This window comes from Alosa sapidissima, chromosome 22 (genome assembly GCF_018492685.1).
Source record: "Alosa sapidissima isolate fAloSap1 chromosome 22, fAloSap1.pri, whole genome shotgun sequence".
NCBI classification, from domain to species: domain Eukaryota; kingdom Metazoa; phylum Chordata; class Actinopteri; order Clupeiformes; family Clupeidae; genus Alosa; species Alosa sapidissima.
This window is the reverse complement of record NC_055978.1, coordinates 24,599,711-24,619,710: the sequence shown is the minus strand read 5'-3', so window position 1 is coordinate 24,619,710 and position 20,000 is coordinate 24,599,711. Positions and strand designations below refer to the sequence as shown.

The window sequence follows — 20,000 nt, the reverse complement described above, 5'->3', positions numbered from 1 at the left end:
TGTGTGTGTGTGTGTGTGTGTGTGTGTGTCTGTGTGAGAGAGAGACTATGAACACTGTGTGTTCCCTGTGTTTGGGTGAGTGAATGTAGCCTTGTTTCAATTCTGCCAGTTAGTGGAAATGAGATTCCTCCTCTAGCATACCCCTCCTCTGGGGGAGAAGAGTATGTGTGTGTGTATGTATGTGTGTGTGTGTGTGTGTGTGTGTGTGTGTGTGTGTGTGTGTGTGTGTGTGTGTGTGTGTGTGTGTGTGTGGAGACAGCTGACACCATGGCCTACTGAGACATTTCCCACCCCCATGTCACCGTTACGCTTCTCTAATGGGCAAAATCACCCGACTCTCTGCACTGCCTTCAGGTTCCAGCCACAGACACCACACTAACACTCCACAGGTTAGAGGAGGTCACTGCTTCACACACACACACACACACACACACACACACACACACACACACACACTACCACACGGGGGTGGGGGGGGGGCTAAACATGACAGGCAGTCTCTCCCTGTTGCTCTCTCTCTGACTTTCTGTCTTTCTCTAACACTCTCTCTCTCTCTCTCTCTCTCTCTCTCTCTCTCTCTCTCTCTCTCTCTCTCTCTCTCGGGTGGGGAAGCACAGTAGCAGAGGCGGCACCTGCGACCGACTTCAAATGCGCGACACATTTGGTGCTTTAAAAACTCACTGTAATGAAGAGTCGCCTCTGAACACACACTGTTTAGAACCCTTTAAAAACACATGACAATAAAAACACACATACACACAGACAAACATACGCTTCATATCCAACCGTCACACAAACACACACACACACACACACACACACACACACACAAACTTCATACAGACACACACACACACACACACACACACACACACACAAACTTCATACAGACACACAAACACACATATGTCTTCACAACTCTCTCCCTCTTTTTTCACACACATATTAACACACTTCACACCGAACCCTCACACACACACACACACACACACACACACACACACACACACACACACACACACACACACACACACACACACACACACACACACACACACACTGTCCTTCACAGCTCCATACATCATTACTCGACTGCTGTTCCCGCTGCCTGCATTGTCTCTGGGAGAGAATGAGTGACCCAGTTGTAAGGGAGCCCATTTTCCTGCTTTTTGCTGCAGTGAGTCGAGCCGGTCACCCCTGGAGACCCAGCCGAGCCACGCGATTGGCTGAGAGAGCCTCACCTGCAGTACGTCCTCTACTGTTACACTGACATCTGTGGACTGAGGCACCATAAATCAGTGGAAGTGGAAGAGAGAGAGAGAGAGAGAGTAGGAAAGAGAGAAATGAAAAGAGAGAGAGATAGAGAGAGAGAGAGAGAGAGAGTGAACCACTGAGAGGATTGAGCTAACAAACAAGAGCTATCTAGCAGTAAAATAATCCAAACAGTTTAGGGTGCTTTTGAAACATACACCATCGTCAGCTAAGCACTCAACTGGAGGAACACTGCTTTCAGCGCAGCAGCGGGATATGACTACAGGAGCACATAGGGTGGGTATCAACTGACATCTGATTACATAGAGGCTACAAAATAGCATCTAAGTGTGACTGCTACAATGTCTAGTGAGGGGGATTCTACAGCCAGACAAACCACCTGAGAGCACCTGAGAGCCTGATTTTACACATTGGAAAATGTGTGTGTGTGTGTGTGTGTGTGTGTGTGTGTGTGTGTCTGAAGATGTGCGCTGAGGATTTTGGGCGGAGGTAGGACTAATTATTTTCTTCTTTTTTTAGCCATATGCCCTACCTGAATGTTGTCATTCACATCTATTTGAAGGCTTTTAAAGAACACACACACACACACACACACACACACAGATGTCAGCTGAAAATCAGCCTGTCATCACCCGCAAGTAACAAAGGAACAGTTTGAGGGCTAATTAAAACAATGCAAGTTTTTCAGTTGCCGCAAAAAAAAAAAAAAAAACGAATTTGAATAACCTCCACCACACTGTTTAATTAAAGACGATCAACTTTGGTTTTAATTAAATGTTTGAGGAAGAGAGAGCGAGAGAGAGGGAATGTTCACAGTCTACTACCCAGAGTAATTAGTGGAGAGTCAAGCAGTTCTTCTGCGTCTGAAAGGAGCGGCGAAGAGGCGGCAAGCGACGGCGTCTGATTCCAATCAGCCACTGACGGCTACAGACGTGGACAAGCTGGACTGGAGAAGCCTCTCCAAATCAGGCAGCCTTAAAAAACACACACACCGCTTACAGACCATTTATTCACACCCACACACTTGTATAGACATCATTATACACACACGCATAATCACTCATAAAGACATAAATACACACACACACACACACACACACACACACACACACACACACACACACACACACACACACACACACACACACACACACACACACACATTGTGGTATAATACAGTCCATTGTAATTGCATCAGTAGACATCTGTGGAGCCTTACTCCAAATGACTGGATGTGAATTGCTTGTGTAATTACCAAAGCAATCTCAGTCCATGGTGTGATTCAACAGCAGATATGGAGGTGAGATTATGGGGGAAATGAAGTGAAATTATACTTGGATGACAAAAGAATGATGAGATACACTATATAGCAGTCTGATACATGGCATGTACTGTACGAACACTTATATCTTTCTCCCCCCTACATTTTTATTTGCATATTGGCAAGTCTCCAAGATCTGCAGTTCTGAAGTATGTGTGTGTGTGTGTGTGTGTGTGTGTGACTAAAGAGTTGCTTGTGTGTCTACATGTGCATGTCTGTATGTATGTGTATGTGTGGGTGTCTGTGTGTGTGTGTGTGTGTGTGTGTGTGTGTGTGTGTGTGTGTGTGTGTGTGTGTGTGTGTGTGTGTGTGTGTGTGTGTGTGTGTGCTGCAGCCTGGCTGGCATGCTGTGATTAATGACGCAGGCTGTGGCGCTCTTATTGTTCTGCAGTGCTGCTGCCAGCTCAAGGCTCCTCAATTCCCTCCACACAGAAACACACACACCACTGCCTCTGTTTTCCCCCCTGACCCAACACACATACACACACACACACACACACACACACACACACACACACACACACACACACACACACACACAACACACACACACTCACACACACACGCAGCCCTAATAGCCCAGCGGATGACAGTCAATTAAAACCACTGCAAAGGCTGTGTTGGTGTGTGCTAACTCTGACTCTAAGCTTTATAATGGCCGTGTACAGCCTATCTGTAGTGGTACTATGCTAATCCTGTTGCTGAAGAAAATCCAGCCTAATGATCAGAATTGCTTCAGAAGTCAGCAAGTGGGATGGAAGGTGCATACATCTGTGTACAAGATGTCCCCTCATGCTACTATGGCTGAGTTTTAAGATGCCTCAGGGAGGGAGAGAGGGAGAGAGAGAGAGAGAGAGAGAGAGAGAGAGAGAGAGAGAGAGAGAGAGAGAGAGAGAGAGAGAGAGAGAGAGAGGGATGCAATTCTGCAAGGCCAGCTTGCCAGTAAGCCTGGAGAAATCAGAGTTGGCCTGTGATGGAATAAATGATCCGGGCAAAACTCTGGATGGCCGGCTCAGACAAATGGCTGAGAGCACGGAAGCAAAGAGAGAAAAGAGAGAAAAGAGGCTGAGGAGCTTCTCGCTTGCTCACTTGCTAATCTAGGATATCTACAAAGCCACATGTGCTCCATTCGGCCAGGCTTGGCCGAGCACAGCTCTTCTCTAAACTGAGATGCTCCGGCTCCGGTAGGAAAGTTGGTGGCACTCAGAAGTGATGTAGGGTGTAGCTTAGGAAGCCCATTTCTAAAAAGAACGTTCTTTGTAACATTGTAATAACATGGCAATGTACAATACAACATAGTACTTAATTGTCACATTCATTTAGAAGCCCTTCTACTAGAAAGTCAAGGGCAAAACATCTGCCCTCCACAACACCAGCCGTGCCAATGAGGAAAACTGTTGCATGTCAGTTTCCTACTTGTTAGGGCAGAGAGGTCTTGGCACGACTGACCATTCGATGGGGGCAGCCCGCGTCCCCTTCAGGGCACCCCGTGGCTTTATGGCAGCTTTAATGGTCTGTTTACAGCCGCTTAAAAAGGAGCCCCGGCCGCCTCATAACCCTTCAATGGGCTCCCTTGTAAACAGAGGAGGAAGGAGCTGCCAGTTCTGTGGGAGGCGCCGCCACACACACAGACATGCTAATTATGACCGGGAGGAAAAGGAGCTCAACACAGACTGATGGAGGCTGCAGCAGCAATATGAACAGCTGTATGGTGTGTGCGTGTGTGAGTGTGTGTGTGTGTGTGTGTGTGTGTGTGTGTGTGTGTGTGTGTGAGTGTGTGGCTTTGCTTCTGTCTTTTATCCGACTAGATCTCACTTCTCAGCTCATCTTTGCAACGCGCACAAACTCACTTGCACTCACTTACACACATGCATACACACGTACACACACACACACACACACACACACACACACACACACACACACACACACACGCACACACATGCAAATGGATATCTACTTCCATGCCGGAAGCATTGGACGCATCACACTGTAAACAGACAAAACGATACTCACACAATAATGGCATCAGCATAATGCCAACTGCTCTATAAGCTTCATCAGAACAGAGTGACATTCACAAGGACACACACACACACACAAACACACACAGTAATGTACCCTCTAGCACCCTCCAATATACTCTACTGCACTAACCATCAGCCTATGCCCAGATAAAGAGCAACAGAAAACACACAGCACGCCATCAGCAGGCGAATAATGCCACACGGATGCTCCTCAGCACTCTCTCTCTCTCCTGACATTCTCCATTAGCCACTTTCATCTGCATACCTATCACCTGCAAGCCATTTGGACTACGACTACGCCTGTCACAGCTCCAGCAGCCATTTGGACTACGACTACGCCCGTCACAGCTCCAGCAGCCCTTCCCCACCACTCCACTCATGCCTGTGGAGACCGGGCTCTCAAATCATCCACGGATGAATAAGCCTTCACAGATACTTATTCTTATGAATGGGCTGCATAGATAGAAAGAAAGTGTGCTCTCTCTCTCTCTCTCTCTCTCTCTCTCTCTCTCTCTCTCTCTCTCTCTCTCTCTCTCTCTCTCTCGCTCTCTCTGTCTCGCTCCATCCTCTCCTCTTCTCCGCCAGCTTTTGAGATCTCATTTCCATCATTCACGAAAGCGGGATATTTTCTCTAAAAACGTGGGGCGAAATGAAAGATGAATGTTGAATTGCTAATCGGGCTGGGATTTTCTGAAGGAAGGTCAAATAACCTTTTTCTCATTTGAACAGACAGTTCTGGCCATTCAGGTCTTATATCTGCGAGTTGCTGTGGGCGAAAAAAGACTGAGGTCTAAAAAATAATGTGTCGGAGTGGCGTGTGGCGTACCACTACAAATCCCACAATCCCCGGCCCCGGAGGATCCTCTGTGTCACGTTCGTGATGGCACGAGGCCGAGTCATGCACTATCACCCTCGCCAAGCTGCTGGGGCCTTCATCAATTATGAAAGGGCTGGTGGAAAAAAGGCAGGCCACACAAAGCCTGACTAAAAATACCCCGAATTCACATGAATAACGCGCAGGGCTATTTTTAAAGGTGTGATGCGCATACACACCCAACACAATGAATAACCTTTGTGAGCACAAACACCCACGCGAGCGCACGTCTGTTCTAAAGCCTCTCTATCTGATCCCTAATCAGCTTTCATCCTCTCCTTTCTTCACCTGCTGTTTTAGGCTAATAAAAGAATGGAGGTTGCCCTCTCTCACTCGGTTTCTTTCTCTCTCTTTGAAACCTGGTCACCTCTGTCAACCTCTACTGTCTGTCACAACAGATAAATAGTGAAAGTGAGAGAAATAAAACAGGTAGATCAATAGACTGATAGATAAATAGACAGATTGACAGATACATCAATGGACAGGTAGTTGGATAGATTAATAGCTAGATAGAGATAGTGTAGATTGATGGATTGATAGACAGATAGATTGTGAGATTAAATGATGGACAGAAAGTCTCGTCCTCCTCAGTAGTATATCGACACACTATAGCAACCGCACGCCTGCCCAGGTAGGCTCGAGCTCTCCTCGCTGTCATGGCAACGCTCCCCTCCATCCCTTCCCCGGCACGGCTCAGCCGCAGTCGGTACCGGAGGGAGCGGCTCTACCCTGCGTCTCTCCGGCAGAGAGCCAGAACGGTCGGCGCACCCAGACGGCCCCGCCGCTATCCCCACAAAGGGCTCTCTCTCCGAGGGGGAGGTCAATGCGTCTCCATTCCTGCTCCCCGAGCGTGCAGCCTGCTGTTTATCATACGCAGCTGCAGCGGGAAAGATAAAGCCCATCAGCCTTAGTGCACACACAAACACACACGTGGGGCGGCACCAACACACACACACACACACACACACACACACACACACACACACATATATAGAGACACACACGCCACTCCCCGCCCCTTCGCAGTGTACAAAAGCATGCGCGGTCCTGCGGCATATTTCATCATTAACTCCCAGCAGTTAATCCCCTGCTCCAGTGGCCTCGGCTCCTACTCGCACCATTTCAATAATCTGCATGTGTATGCACGTGTGTGTGTGTGTGTGTGTGTGTGTGTGTGTGTGTGTGTGTGTTTGTCGCAGGGTCCCGGCGAGACCACATTAATGGTTTACGTCACACGCTCAGCGCCGAATCACAGGCAGCGTATGGAAGCCAAGCCCACACGCACACATACCGTGTCACCACGGCATTAAAGGGCAAGCATGGAAGAGCATGTTCACCTGATAAACAGTGTGTGTGTGTGTGCGTGTGTGTGTGTGTGTGTGTGCGTGCGTGTGTGTGCGTGTGCGTGTGCGTGCGTGTGCGTGCGTGCGTGCGTGCGTGCGTGCGTGCGTGCGTGCGTGCGTGCGTGCGTGCGTGCGTGTGGGTAGGGGAAGAGAGAGAGAGAGAAGAGGGTGGGAGTGAGTGAGAGACAGCTGAAGGATAGCTTGACCTTTTTTCCTGCCAAACAAACATTAGCCATTCACAGAAAAATTGACCCATCTCCCGCCCCTCATCGGCTCTGACAACCAGCAATCTCCCGCTGCAACCCCACTGTCCTCCCCACTGTCCAGCCCTTCCCACAAGCCCAGCGCTCCCCAGCACTCCCCAGCGCCCCCATTTTGGAGAGGCTGACCTTTGAACTGCCGATCTTTCTCCATCTGCAGCAAAATAAGATCAAACGAGCACCTGCCAATAGCTTGCTTTCTCTCCCCATCTCACTCTCACTCACTCTCTCTCTCTCTCTTCCTCGAAATGGCCATTGCTAAATGGTTGACCACACACAAATGGACATGCTCACATCACTGCACATATAGACAGACAGACAGACAGACACACACAGACGCACACACACACACACACACACACACACACATTCAACCTTTCCATCTTTCCATCTTCACCCACCACTTCCTGCCGAGACCCCATCAACCGAGGATCCTGTGCACTTGCCGTTCAGCCACTCAAGGTTAGCCACCACCACTCACTCACTCACTCACTCATCATATCGACCACGCTTCTCCCTGCAGAGCCAGTGTGTGAGTGTGTGAGTGTGTGTGTGTGTGTGTGTGTGTGTGTGTGTGTGTGTGTGTCTGTGTGTGTGTAGTGGGCTGTGGGTTGGGGGCAGCTAGCAGATGCATTATCACCTCTGTGGGGCGTCCTCATCAGAGCCCCCCTGCTCCCCGCTCACAGGTCCAGCTCCGTCCACCTCAGTGAGCAGCCATCAGGATTAAGGGCCAGTGCCAGTGAGGAGCACAACTTTACCCTTGGCTTGACACTGTGCTGCTGACCGCAATTAATAGGTTTAATATTGCCTCTTTCTCTCCCTCTCTCTCTCCCTCTCTCTCTCTCACTCTATCTCTCTCACTCTATCTCTCTCTGTGTGTCAGGCTTTTCAAAAGAGCAAAGCCCTCGCCAGAACAGGGAATAAAAGCTTTGGCCATATGGCCCATTCATTATATGGTGGGAGCAGCCTAATGAAAGGCTTAGAGGTAGGGAAATACAGAGAGAGAGAGAGAGAGAGAGAGAGAGAGAGAAAGGACAGGGAGTGAGACAGCAGAGACAGGGAGAAAAAGAGAGAGAGAGAGAGAGATAGAGAGAGAGAGAGAGAGAGAGAGAGAAAGGACTCTCCAAATGAAATCTGGGCTGGATGCTACTGATCTGAGCTGCAGAGACAAACATGCTAAACTCCCCATGCCTTATAGCAGCAGGGGCAATGACAAGCTTCATAAAAGAGGACGGGATGGCTTTTCTGAGACCGTGACCATCGATCCGAGACAGAGTAACATGTGAGAGAAAGAGAGAGGGGGAAGAGGAGCCAAACAGAGAGAGAGAGAGAGAGAGAGATTGGATGGGGGGAAAAGAAGAGGCAGGAGTGAAAAACACATCTGGCGTGAGGGTTAGCCACAGCGCAGCGGGCCGCGGCGGTCGTCAGAGCAGACGCTGCAGTTTCGCTCCTCCAGCAGGGCCTGGGCGTTTGTGCTGACGAGCACGTGAGTGGAACACGCAGCTGTGCTATCATCTCAGGAGGGATGCCATCAGATGGCTGTACACACACACACACACACACACACAGCAAACACACACACCTTAAGTCACGCACACTCATACATACCTAAACACACAAACTCATGTAAACAAGCACACACACATACACACACACACTCATGCAAACAAGCACACATACACATACACACACACACACACACACACTCACACACACACACACACACACACACACACACACACACACAGCCCGCTGCAAAGCTTGTCAAATGCAACACCTCAGGAGTGCTTGAGTAATATGTTTGGCGGAGAATTCTGCCTTTGTTGTCCTCACCTATCAAGTCATCACTGATTAGCGGTCAGCAGGGAGAAGAGAGCAGCTTTTCCAGGTCATGCTGAGTAGGCCAACATCTGCTCAAACACCCACACACACACACACCTCCACCTTCCAAAGTGCAGCGTTAGAAAGAAAGGCCTGAGTTCAGGACAAAGAATCACGCCACGCTAGAAGCTCACAGGCGTTCGACAAGTGGGAGTCAACGTTTGACCTTCACTTTAAACTTCATGCTATCTTAGCAAAACAACTTTTAAAGACGTTAACAGCCATGACACTGATTCTATAAACACCGCCCCAAGGTTTGTTCAGAGCGTTTATCTCTTGTGCCCTCCCATAAACCGTAGCGGAGATGCTAACGCTAATATTTACTTCAGGGGGCACGCTAGCCGCCAGACACTAAATAACAAAGTAACTGTGGCGTTCAGGCGGGTCCATAAATCACTATCCATTAAGAAAGGCTATATAAAGTATCAGACTAGCACAACGTGTGTGGCGCCTTTATTGTCTTGTTGTGTGTTGCTAACGGTGACATCATGCGCTACTGCTGCTTCCCGTTAAGGGTCTCTGTCATCACTTAAAGGACGTCTTAAAGGGGCTTTCGACACACGTCGATACGCCATCTGCATGTCTCTGCGTTTGATGATGTGCTTTCTGATTAGCGTCCGTGACACGCTGCTAGTATCAATTCATCGGTTTGTGAACATGAAAGTACAAAGATGGGAGACTTATAAAATGGATTGCAACAAAAAGGTTTGGCTGTCAACACGGCTTCTGTGTTATCCACTGTGTTAAGGGGAAAACTCAAGAATCTCAGAATCGGCTGAGATGTTGGTTCTGTGCCCAAAAGCGGTCTGATTCGATGAGACACCTTTCCAAACATGACTCGGTCACATTCTACAAAAGCCAACTGTGACTGTAGGGCATGGAGACGGCTTTGCCTGCCTCACCCACACACCAACACTGAACAACCAGAAAAAAAGAGAAACGGTAGGAAGAAGAGGGGAAAAATGGCAGCACGGTATCAACAGCAACGTGTTAAATTGGAATCCTGCCTGTTGGCAAAGTTTGGTCCACCCTCCACATCAAATCCCTGAAGGAAAAAAAGCACTTAAGGAGGAGAGATCTCTCTCTTTCTCTCTCACTCACTTTTCCTCCCTCTCTCTCTCCCTCCCTCCCTCTCTCTCAATCTCTCCCTCTCTCTCTCCCTCCCTCCCTCTCTCTCAATCTCTCCCTCTCTCTCTCACTCACTCGCTTGCTGTATTTTCGATGCTGTATTTTCTCCCACAACATGCCGGCTGACTGCCCTTTTGATTAGTCTCAGACACGCCTGTCACCGACACAGTGTGAGGAGAGGGCAGCAGGCCCAAAGTCCCTCGCACCGAATCATCCAATTACCCCAGGCTGGGAGCTCCCACCCTCACCAGGCAGTGGAGGCAGGCGGACGGCCGGACAGACAGAGGGCTCTGGGCTCTGGGCCCGGGCCAAGGCGCTCCAACCTGGCCAAGGCCTTGTGAACTCGCGCCACACAGAGAAAAAGCCAGACACAGCCGAAGACAGCACACCTGAATCTGTGGATGCTCTATATCGAAACTCTCTCACCAGTTTTCGGCCAAGCCAAGGAACATTCACTGCTACTATTGTCTGTGTTTTTCCTGACAGAATCATTTCAGAACAACAGATGTCTGTCTGGTAGCACACACGTGTCAACCCTGTTGTGATGGCTGCCAGGCGCATCAGACATCCCGATTTAAGCCCAGTTGCATATGATGATCAGTCATCCACATCCATAGGGGGAACAAAGGCTGGAGGAAGACAGTGGGTCTTACCTTTTTGAGGCGGCCTCCTTCCGTGCCGACGAAGGCCAGCGAGTGGTTCTTGTAGACGTAGGCGATGACGGACGTCATCCTGTCGGTGGCCTCGGAGAAGAGCGGAACTCCGCGCACCATCTCCGATACGCCCAGCGGAGCGTTCATATCCAGACCGCAGAAGTTGTCATCGATGGTGAGGAGCTAAAGAGACAGAGAAGAGAGAAGAGAAATGTTTACCTCTGCACGTTTGTCCAGTGATGCTAAAGTAATACCTCAAGCCTTGAGATTTTCCACATTTGCAAGGGCGATAGAGATTTCAGCTCAATTATATCCTGCTATGGGTTTATCCAATACCTTTTGTCTAACTGGAGCATGGTGGCAATGAACCGAATCTTACAAAAGACCAAATGAAATTTCAGCTGTCAAAACATTTCCATCACTAACAATTACTCGGCTAATGCGAAAATAATGTGTCTGCATCCATCATGTCATCAGCCCGGCCATCTCTGAAACAAACCTTATGATACAGTAGTTTGGGCTACAGGACGCAATGTCATTCCTGCCGCAATCCACGCCTGGCCGAGTCACATCTGACATTGAAAATAGAATGATTTACTGCCTTTGATAAAGATATAATGCCATACCATACCAATATCTCCATCTGTTTATGCGTTTCTCGAATGATATCATTCCTGAGCCCTGACTTCAGGCTCGAACTTAGATTGAAGCTCGACATGATTAATAGCACACCGGGCAATGAATAACTTGGGTAATAAAACCGTGACAGCCTTTTGGTATTGCCATACTTCATGTGTTTAGAGTCCTTCAGGGTGTGTAATGTTCTGCCAGCTCTGGTCACAAAGCTCGGGTAAGATTGCACTTTGCTATTATTCGACAGAATAATTACGTACCTGACACGTGCCAAATTTAACATTTCGACCAGCCTGGGTTGTGACAAGTGACATCTGGGACAACTAATAAATTATAAACAGCCCCTTTATTTGTTGAATGCTGGAGGGACCGCGACCACATTGGCTTATCAGAACTCAATTACCAAAGTACAACGAAAGGACTGTTTATCTTAATCACCCTGGATCCTGGTGAGGGGAGGTACAATCTTAACGACGCCAACGCGTCAATGTTATGAGGGCCTGTTTGTGGAGCCGACTGAAGCGGTCAGCCTTTAGTTTTTTCCTTCGTCTGGTCCATTAAGGAAAGTCTCCTGGGAGATACGATCAATCAAATGACCAGTAACCGCGCGCTGACAGTTCTTTACATGTGACTGTCCGGCAATCCATTTGTCACCAGCACAGGCAAGCGGCCCTTCATTAAGCAAATGGAGGACACGGCTGGCCAGGGTAAAATGGCGGTTATGAGCAGTAGGGCTGATCGATAAAAAAGACGGCACTCAATTTAGTTCAAGTTCATTCGCGGAGCGCAAGGGTAGACGTGCCACCCAGGGAAGCAAAAGAGAAGCAAAGGATAGGAAACGGTCACGGGGACAAATGGAAGCAGACTGGGAAGGAGTCACAGTGACAAAGAAAGTACAGGTTGGCTATGGTAGGGCGAGTATTGTTTGTTTGTCGGGAAGACACGTTTGTTGCTTTATGTTTGTGTTTTTGCTCATTTCTGCCTCCGTTTCCTTCCTCCAAATGTCTGACCTTTAAAAATGTGCTGCTGTCAGACCCTGCCTGGGCCGAGCTGACAGGATGTGGCAGCCTCAGACTAACGCCATTCATTAACTATAGTGTGTGTGTGTGTGTGGGGGGGGTGGGGGGGGCTTGTTAAGAGACTGCGGCTCTATGAGATATCTGCTTTCTGCTGTGACGCAGCTCGGCCGGTGGTCTGCTGTCCTCTTTGGTGGGCCATGCATCACCAACGCACAAATATTAGGACAGCACCTCTGGCTCATTCACATCAAACACTCAAACACACACACACACACACACACACACACACACAATCACTCACAAACACACTCACAAACACACACACACACACAATCACTCACAAACACACTCACAAACACACACCAATCGCTCATCCATTCACACACCTGCACCCCAACAGCAACCTCTGATACTGTGTGAAATCACCACTGGAGGGAGGGGAAATAAATAAGTAAATAGATGGCTACAGATCCTCACTTGATTTCCATCACTGCTACCGACAGCTACACAGAAACCTCATCACCTTTGGAGTCAAAGGTTAACTGGCCTATCACAGAGGAAATGGAAAGTCCGTCCTGTAGATTGTGTGTGTGTGTGTGTGTGTGTGTGTGTGTGTGTGTGTGTGTGTGTGTGTGTGTGTGTGTGTGTGTGTGTGTGGAGGGGGGTGGAGGGCTAGGAAGGATGAGGGAAAAGAAACTGGCCTTCAGTCATATTCCGCCGCGCTCATTGGACGCAGATGAATTCTCTTTTGAGCCTAAGGTGTTTTGTCAGAGTCCGACTCACAGAGACGCCTGCATATGTGAGAGAGAAGCCACCCAAGACATGACGCATGCCTCGCGTCCCGCATCCCCACACAAACACAATATATTTCAAGCGAGACCTGCCACCTGCCAATCATGGATTGCAGGTTAATGAAACGGACTTCCTGTCTGTCAACCTTTTTGGCGGAGAGAGGCCGTGTATGTTTTTATTACGCCACCGCGACATACGTGGCATTTGTGGAGGCAGCACTGCCGTGCCCTCATCAAGACGCAAATAATACCCGACCTTTGTGTACATGAGGCCTGAGGGGGTCCCTGTTTATGCCTCCTTCTGCCACATAGACACACATATACACACACACACACACACACACACTCTCTCTCTCTCTCTCTCTCTCTGTTATACCATCACTTTTTTATCTTCGTCTGATTCCCCAGTGGGCTATATAACCCTATCCCATCTATCCTGGCGCCAATCCTAACATCTTCAGACTGTGGCTACGAGATGCTGCAATATTGACAATTTCACACTGAGACTCTGAGGGTGTAAATGGGCAAAAAAAAAGGGGCAGGAGGTTGAAAACAGGGGGAAAGAACTGGAGCAGACAAAACGGCTGGTACAAACCTCTGGATCACCGCGGCACTTTTCAATTGAAAGGGTTCCAGAACAAGAGGCAGAATGAGGTCGTTTGGACCACTACCTGCCCATCTACCTGCCGACCCACTTACCTGCTGGAGCAGCAAGCCAACGCTCCCATCTGCTCTGGGAGTGGTCCTCTCTCCAGATGTGAAGGGGTAAACGAGATGGGATGCACAGGGCTTTTAACCAAAGGAAAAACGAGCTCCCTTCACAAATTCTTTCTACAGTATACTAATGCACTCTGCTGTTGTAATGATATCCCAGGCGAAACTAAGTGTTGAAAAATGAAGCAGCAGCCTTGCAGTCTGTACGTCTGGGGAAGTGAGAGAAATCCAAGATTACTGTCAGATTCCGCAATTAATGCCCATGTCTGGAACTGTCCCCTCATTTTGTCATGATCTATTTTTGTTTCGCAGAGACATTAAATTTCCTTCCATTTGGTAATTGCTGTAGAACAATTTTGTGGGCGCTTTTGCATGCAGATCAGTTGGGCCCTGTCCAACAATCCATTGCAGGAAGATGTGTCTGTGAATGGGTTTGCTCGAGACTCGAGTAACATGCAATCATATAATTACCCTTTCAATGTCTGTCGTTCGTTCCCCCTCCTCCACCAAAACGTGAGTGTCGTGCACACACACACACACACACACACACACACGCGCGCGCACATGCGACAATGCGCCATGCAACAATGCTTCGTGAGAGAGACATGACTGCTGCCAAAGTCAAGCTCTGCTCTCCCACTGTAATTATATCTGTGGCATAGAGTGGCCTCACCCCCATCCAAACACTGGGGATGCACTGCCACTGAGCTCGTGGAAATCAAACGCATTCTGATTGTCTCTCCCCCCCGCCTCCTTCCCATTGAGTCATGAATAAGGTGGTAAACAGCGCGGAGACCTCCGGGCCGACGCCTGAAGGGGGCCGACGGCCTTTTGATTTCCCTCCCCTGCTCGCCTCGCCTCCGCTCTCCCGTCTGTCTGGATGTTGATCCGTGATGGCCTCTATCAGGCGTCGTACGGCTGACGGAGCGCAGGATCACGCCTCACCCTCTCACGACACACGCTGCGGCATTCCCAACCCCACCAGGACCCAGCTCTCTCTCTTTCTCTCTCTCTCTTTCTCTCTCTCTCTCTCTCTCTCTCTCTCTCTCCCTCTCTCTCTCATTTCCCTATCCCTCCTGCAGTGTCATGACACTATTCAGTTCAGTCCCTGTCTCCCCCCCCCCTCCTTATACTGCAAAAATCTCATATACTTTTTTTCCCCCTTTCCTTCCACACTCGCAAATCTCAAGTGTATATCTCACTCGAGCTTTCATTTCTATCTTTTTTTTTCTCATTCCTCTCGCTCCATGTCACCCTATCTCTCTCTCTCTCTCTCTCTTTTCCACTTTCTTGCAGCTGCAGCCTTCACACACACACACACACACACACACACACACACACACACACACACACACACACACACACACACACACACACACACACCTTCTCTGCCCGCCTTTCCCAATGCATTTGTTTTGTCTGAAGGGCCTCAGTCCCCGTGTGCTAAAATTAGCATCTCGCAGCCTGCATCTCTCAGTTCAAAGGCTGCGCTTGCTGTAACCCAGTGCTGACTTGACACACGGGCGCAGGCTCCACTCACTGAGACGGGGAGCCTGGGAGAGATCTGAGAGAGCGGAGGCCTGATTCACGGTAGCGGCAGTCAGGCGGGTGGGCGCCGGCACGGAGGCTAGAGCTAGCGCGCTAATTCACGACCCCTACCCCGCCTAAAGGGCTGCAGTGTGCAAAATGATTTCGCACATTTACTACAAGCGGGCTGCACTCAATAACAATCACATGTCTACCACTGCCAGAGAGAGAGAGAGGGAGAAGAAGAGAGCGAGAGAGAGAGAGGGAGAGAGAGAGGGAGGGAGTTGGCTGTCATCTAAGTGACACATGGGGTTTTTGATGCAGTAGATTTTGGAACAATAATAGGAAGGCTTCAGATACTATTTATTGCGTTGTAGTTTGAGAGGACGTCTTGTCTGGCACCTGTGCCACCCAAAGGCGCCATCAGGAGACGTGGCAGAGCTTTGGAAGTCCTCCATTGCCATTGTTTCCAGTCGAGTATTAAAATGTGCCTGTGCGTGTAAAAACATAAGGGAGGCGTGCAGTAAAAGAAGCTGTCACCCAGGAGATGTTAGCCTGTTTGTGCGAAGCCCTGGAGACTGAGCCGAAACAGTGACAAGAGGAGACGATTGGGATTGTGGGGAGAATCGGCACGGAGCTCTACAAGCTCGCTCTTAAACTGACGCCGATGCTATCTCACTTATCACCTTCCTCATTACCATCATACGCATCCCAGGTATATAAAATCCTCTGCCAGGTGTGTGCGTGCTTCTTTTTGTCTTGAAGTGTGTGTGTGTGTGTGTGTGATATTTTTCCATACACTGAGGATGCTCATGAGCTTTGTGTGTGTGTGTGTGTGTGTGTGTGTGTGCATGTGTGTGTGCATGTATGTGTGTGTGTGTGTGTGTGTGTGTGTGTGTGTGTGTGTGTGTGTGTGTGTGTGTGTGTGTGTTGACACTCATCCAGGCCTCCTCTGAGGAAGTGATAAGTTGAGGCGCGTTGAGGCAGGTTTATTTAGCGGGATTTTCATAATTCATGTTTATGGATGATTCCACCTGTCAGAGACAATCGAGCCTCGGCAGAGCCAGGCACACGTGGCCCCGCAAACAATCAAATTAAACTTAATGACACTTTGATGTTTCCTGGGAACAGGGAAAATAAAGACGTTGCATAAACAAAATGGGCTGGGGGGGGGGGTTCCCTCTTCTCACGAGTGTGTGAAGAGAACGTGGGCCATTCGTAAAAAGTCCATCGTCAAGAGCAGTGACATTTCGTTTCTGCAAGTGGTGGAGCAATTACTGTAGCTATTAATTTTAGAAAAGCCCTTTACTAAAACAATCAGAGATCTAGAGGTTGTTAATACGTTGGAGTGACCAGCACTAGAGCTGATTAATATTGAAACAACTCGCCCTTCACAAGATGATCGTATCAAGTGGGACTCAAAATACATTCAAATGTGGGAGAAAAAGGGGAACAAAACATTAAAAATCAAAAATCAAACATTAAAAGAACTTTCTGAGCTTTTTCGGCCTCATTTTTATGGATGTGGCCATGAAAGCAGAGTTCTAGTGAAAATATACTGTAACATTAAATTAATAACAAAGAATATGAACTTGGATTCATAGCACTGAGGGCTAGTCAATGTTTAATCATAAAGATCAAGGCTTTCAATGTAAATGTATTTACTTTGGACTTAGGTGTTGGGCATTACAACCTGCCCATTAGGGAGAGTGAGAACCCCCTTGCCTTTTTTAATATCCAATGAAACGTTCAGTCACTGGAAACTCAAATGCCTACTGCACTTCACGGCCACATATTTGTGCTTGGGTGCATCTGAGAAGAGAAAGGGAGGATTTATTGCCGTTTGTGGCTGCTTTTTCTGCTGACGCGATGAGAGTGCTTTCGGCGAGTGGGTGGATTTTTCATGGGTCAGGTGTCACCTGGCGATGATGTATAGGCGCGAGCCTCGCTCAGACGGATAGTGTTGAGCGTGCATTACGCGGAGCGGTCGGGCATGACCAGCGCATCCACAGGGACGCCGACACCACCGCCGCCAGCACTCTTCATCTTGGTCCCCCGTGCCCTTTCTCAAATGACACCGGCCGTAAACACTCTCACCATGCGGTTAACAAAGCAGCCAAACACCATTAGAGCGATACATGGTGAATTATGAATCAGCAATCACACCTTTTTTTTGTTGTGACTTTCACCTCTAGCCTCTTAAGCATAGTATTGCATCACACTCACGGCGTAACTGCATTCTTAAGACGACGTCAGTGGAAATATGTTTGCACCATCAGCAGTGAGCAGAGGGGGAAAAATACTTGCTGCAGCATCAAAGGCGATCCAAACGCAGCACTTCAGCTGTTTCCAAAATACGCGCACTTCTGCTCTTCGTAAAAAAAAATAAAATAAAAAAAGGAGCTTGCGACGGAGCGGCAGCTTTAAATAGCTCCATGCGTCTGGCGGCGTCTCGCCCGGCGGGAGCATACAGCGGGGCCTGGCTTATCGAACTTCAGGACCCTGGAGAGAGAGTGCACAGGCACGGCGCCAGGGTTCTGAGCTCTGCCTCGTACCCATCACTGCTGCAGATGCCGGGCGCTGCCACGCTGCCAACAGTTTTCTCCCAGCTACCGCCGACATACGTTATGTAATGTCAGAAAAGCATAAACAAAGTAGTGAATGTCATGTCTAGACCTAGCTCATCAGATTTAGCTCCCAAAATATCTTTTCCCTTAAGTAGAAATGGTTGGTTTAAAAACATTGACTGGAATTGCCATGGGCGCTTCTGCCCCCAGGGTATATTTAAAGTGCTAAGTCCAAAAATAAATAAACAAATGAAACCTTCAGTTTTAAGGGGGTTGTGATTTGGACAGACAGCAGCCTGTGGATGTTTGAAACGCATCATGCAGTGAAAACGCATTGGGCAGGGAATCATTCTGGTAATGATGTGGCGAACGTGCCTATTGTCTCTATTAAAATGTGTGTGAGTTGTGTATGTGGTGGACAACTTCATTAGTCTAATCAGAAGGGCTCGGGATGTATGTCTGGTTTAATGAGCTGAGTGAACAGTTTGTCTGTCTGTGTGTGTGTGTGTTTGTATGTGTTTGTATGTGTTTGTATGTGTGTGTATGTGTGGTGTGTTTGTGGTGTGTGTGTGTGTATGAGACAGAGAGAGAGAGTGTGTGTGTGTGTGTGTGTGTGAGAGAGAGAGAGTGTGTGTATGTGTGAGTGTGCAAGTGTGTGTCATGTGTGGCAGCCCCAGTGCTCGTCAGTACAGCCAGGCTACTCTAATGAGCAGTAGGTCGCTCGTCCTCCTTCTAATTGGGGGAGAAACACACCACATTTAAAGGGAAAAAAACGAGACAGGGGACTTGAAAGGCAGAGAAGAGAGAGAAAGAGAAGTGAAAAATAAAAGGGACAGAGAGAGGGAGATGGAAGCCGAGCACACACACACACACACCACACACACACCACACACACACAACTGGAGTCTCTCTGCACACATGCCCACTGCACATGGTACAGCCGCTGCATCTCTAATGCTCTTTCATTGCCATTAGCCGGCCAATTTCTCCAGCAATCAAAAGCAGGCACATTTTCATCACTGTGCTTTAACTAACACCAGACGGACGGGCTCAGCTCATTTGATATATGCCATTAATGTAATGATAGCTATTTTTATCTGCGGCAATAAGGCATTTTATTTCCACTTGGGTATAATAAACCTTAGCTTTTGCTGCTTGTTTCAAAGGGAATCACATGTTAACACCGGTCTGTGTGCAGTTCATATAACACACTATCACACATATCTGAGAGTCTGTTGGTCTTTGGTATCTAGTTATTGTGTATTGAGGGTCGTAAGGGTTACTGCTAGCGTGGGTGATTTTTCAGACTATCACAGCATCTGCATGCAAGCACAAGGTCATAGATATGTAGCATGCATTGCCATTGAGAGATACAATATCTTTTCACATCACTGGTAGAGACACTGTTGTGGCGGTGGTATCACGTTGATGCAGTGTTGAGAGAATGCTTTTTTTGGTGGAAAATCCCTTCAACCTCCCCCCAAAAGAAAAAAAAAAACCTAATGCACCCCTCTGAGTTGAGTCTGACGGCTTAATTAGACTTTCATATGAGGGAAGCCAAAACCAGCTACCAGCAAGTGGCAGGCTGGGTGAATTTTACTGTTTTATTTACTTTTTCTTCTTCATGAAGGCACGACGATGGCACGTCTTCTTGGTGTCATGGTGAGTGAGATAAGGATTTGGAGATGTATGTAAAAAATAAATAAATAAATAAATAAATACATAAAAATCTGGCAAATATTCCAAAGCAGCGTTAGCTCATGCATTATTTAAGCCAGGGAATTCATGTGAGACTAACAGCTGTGATTCTTGTAAAAGCATCCATGTGATATTAGCTCCATGTCTATCTCCCACACAGATAGCAGGTTCACTGGCAGCTTGTGTCATTTGCCACTTTTTATCTTGTCACACGACACACTCCCATTGTGCACAGAACCGGCAGTAACATCGAAAAAACATACAGCGTTTACCTTTAATCACACGCTGTTGC

The 20,000-nt window shown here is 48.3% G+C and overlaps 1 protein-coding gene across 4 annotated transcripts in view; it reads right to left on the bottom strand.

Annotated features, from left to right (window-relative positions):
• plxna4 (plexin A4) overlaps positions 1-20,000 on the bottom strand; it is a 220,533-nt gene that overhangs the window by 178,869 nt on the left and 21,664 nt on the right. For all 4 annotated transcript variants that reach the window (XM_042078869.1, XM_042078868.1, XM_042078871.1 and 1 more), the window contains exon 3: positions 10,760-10,942. In XM_042078869.1, coding sequence (XP_041934803.1) covers positions 10,760-10,942 — 183 coding nt within the window. The remainder of the gene's footprint in view (positions 1-10,759; positions 10,943-20,000) is intronic.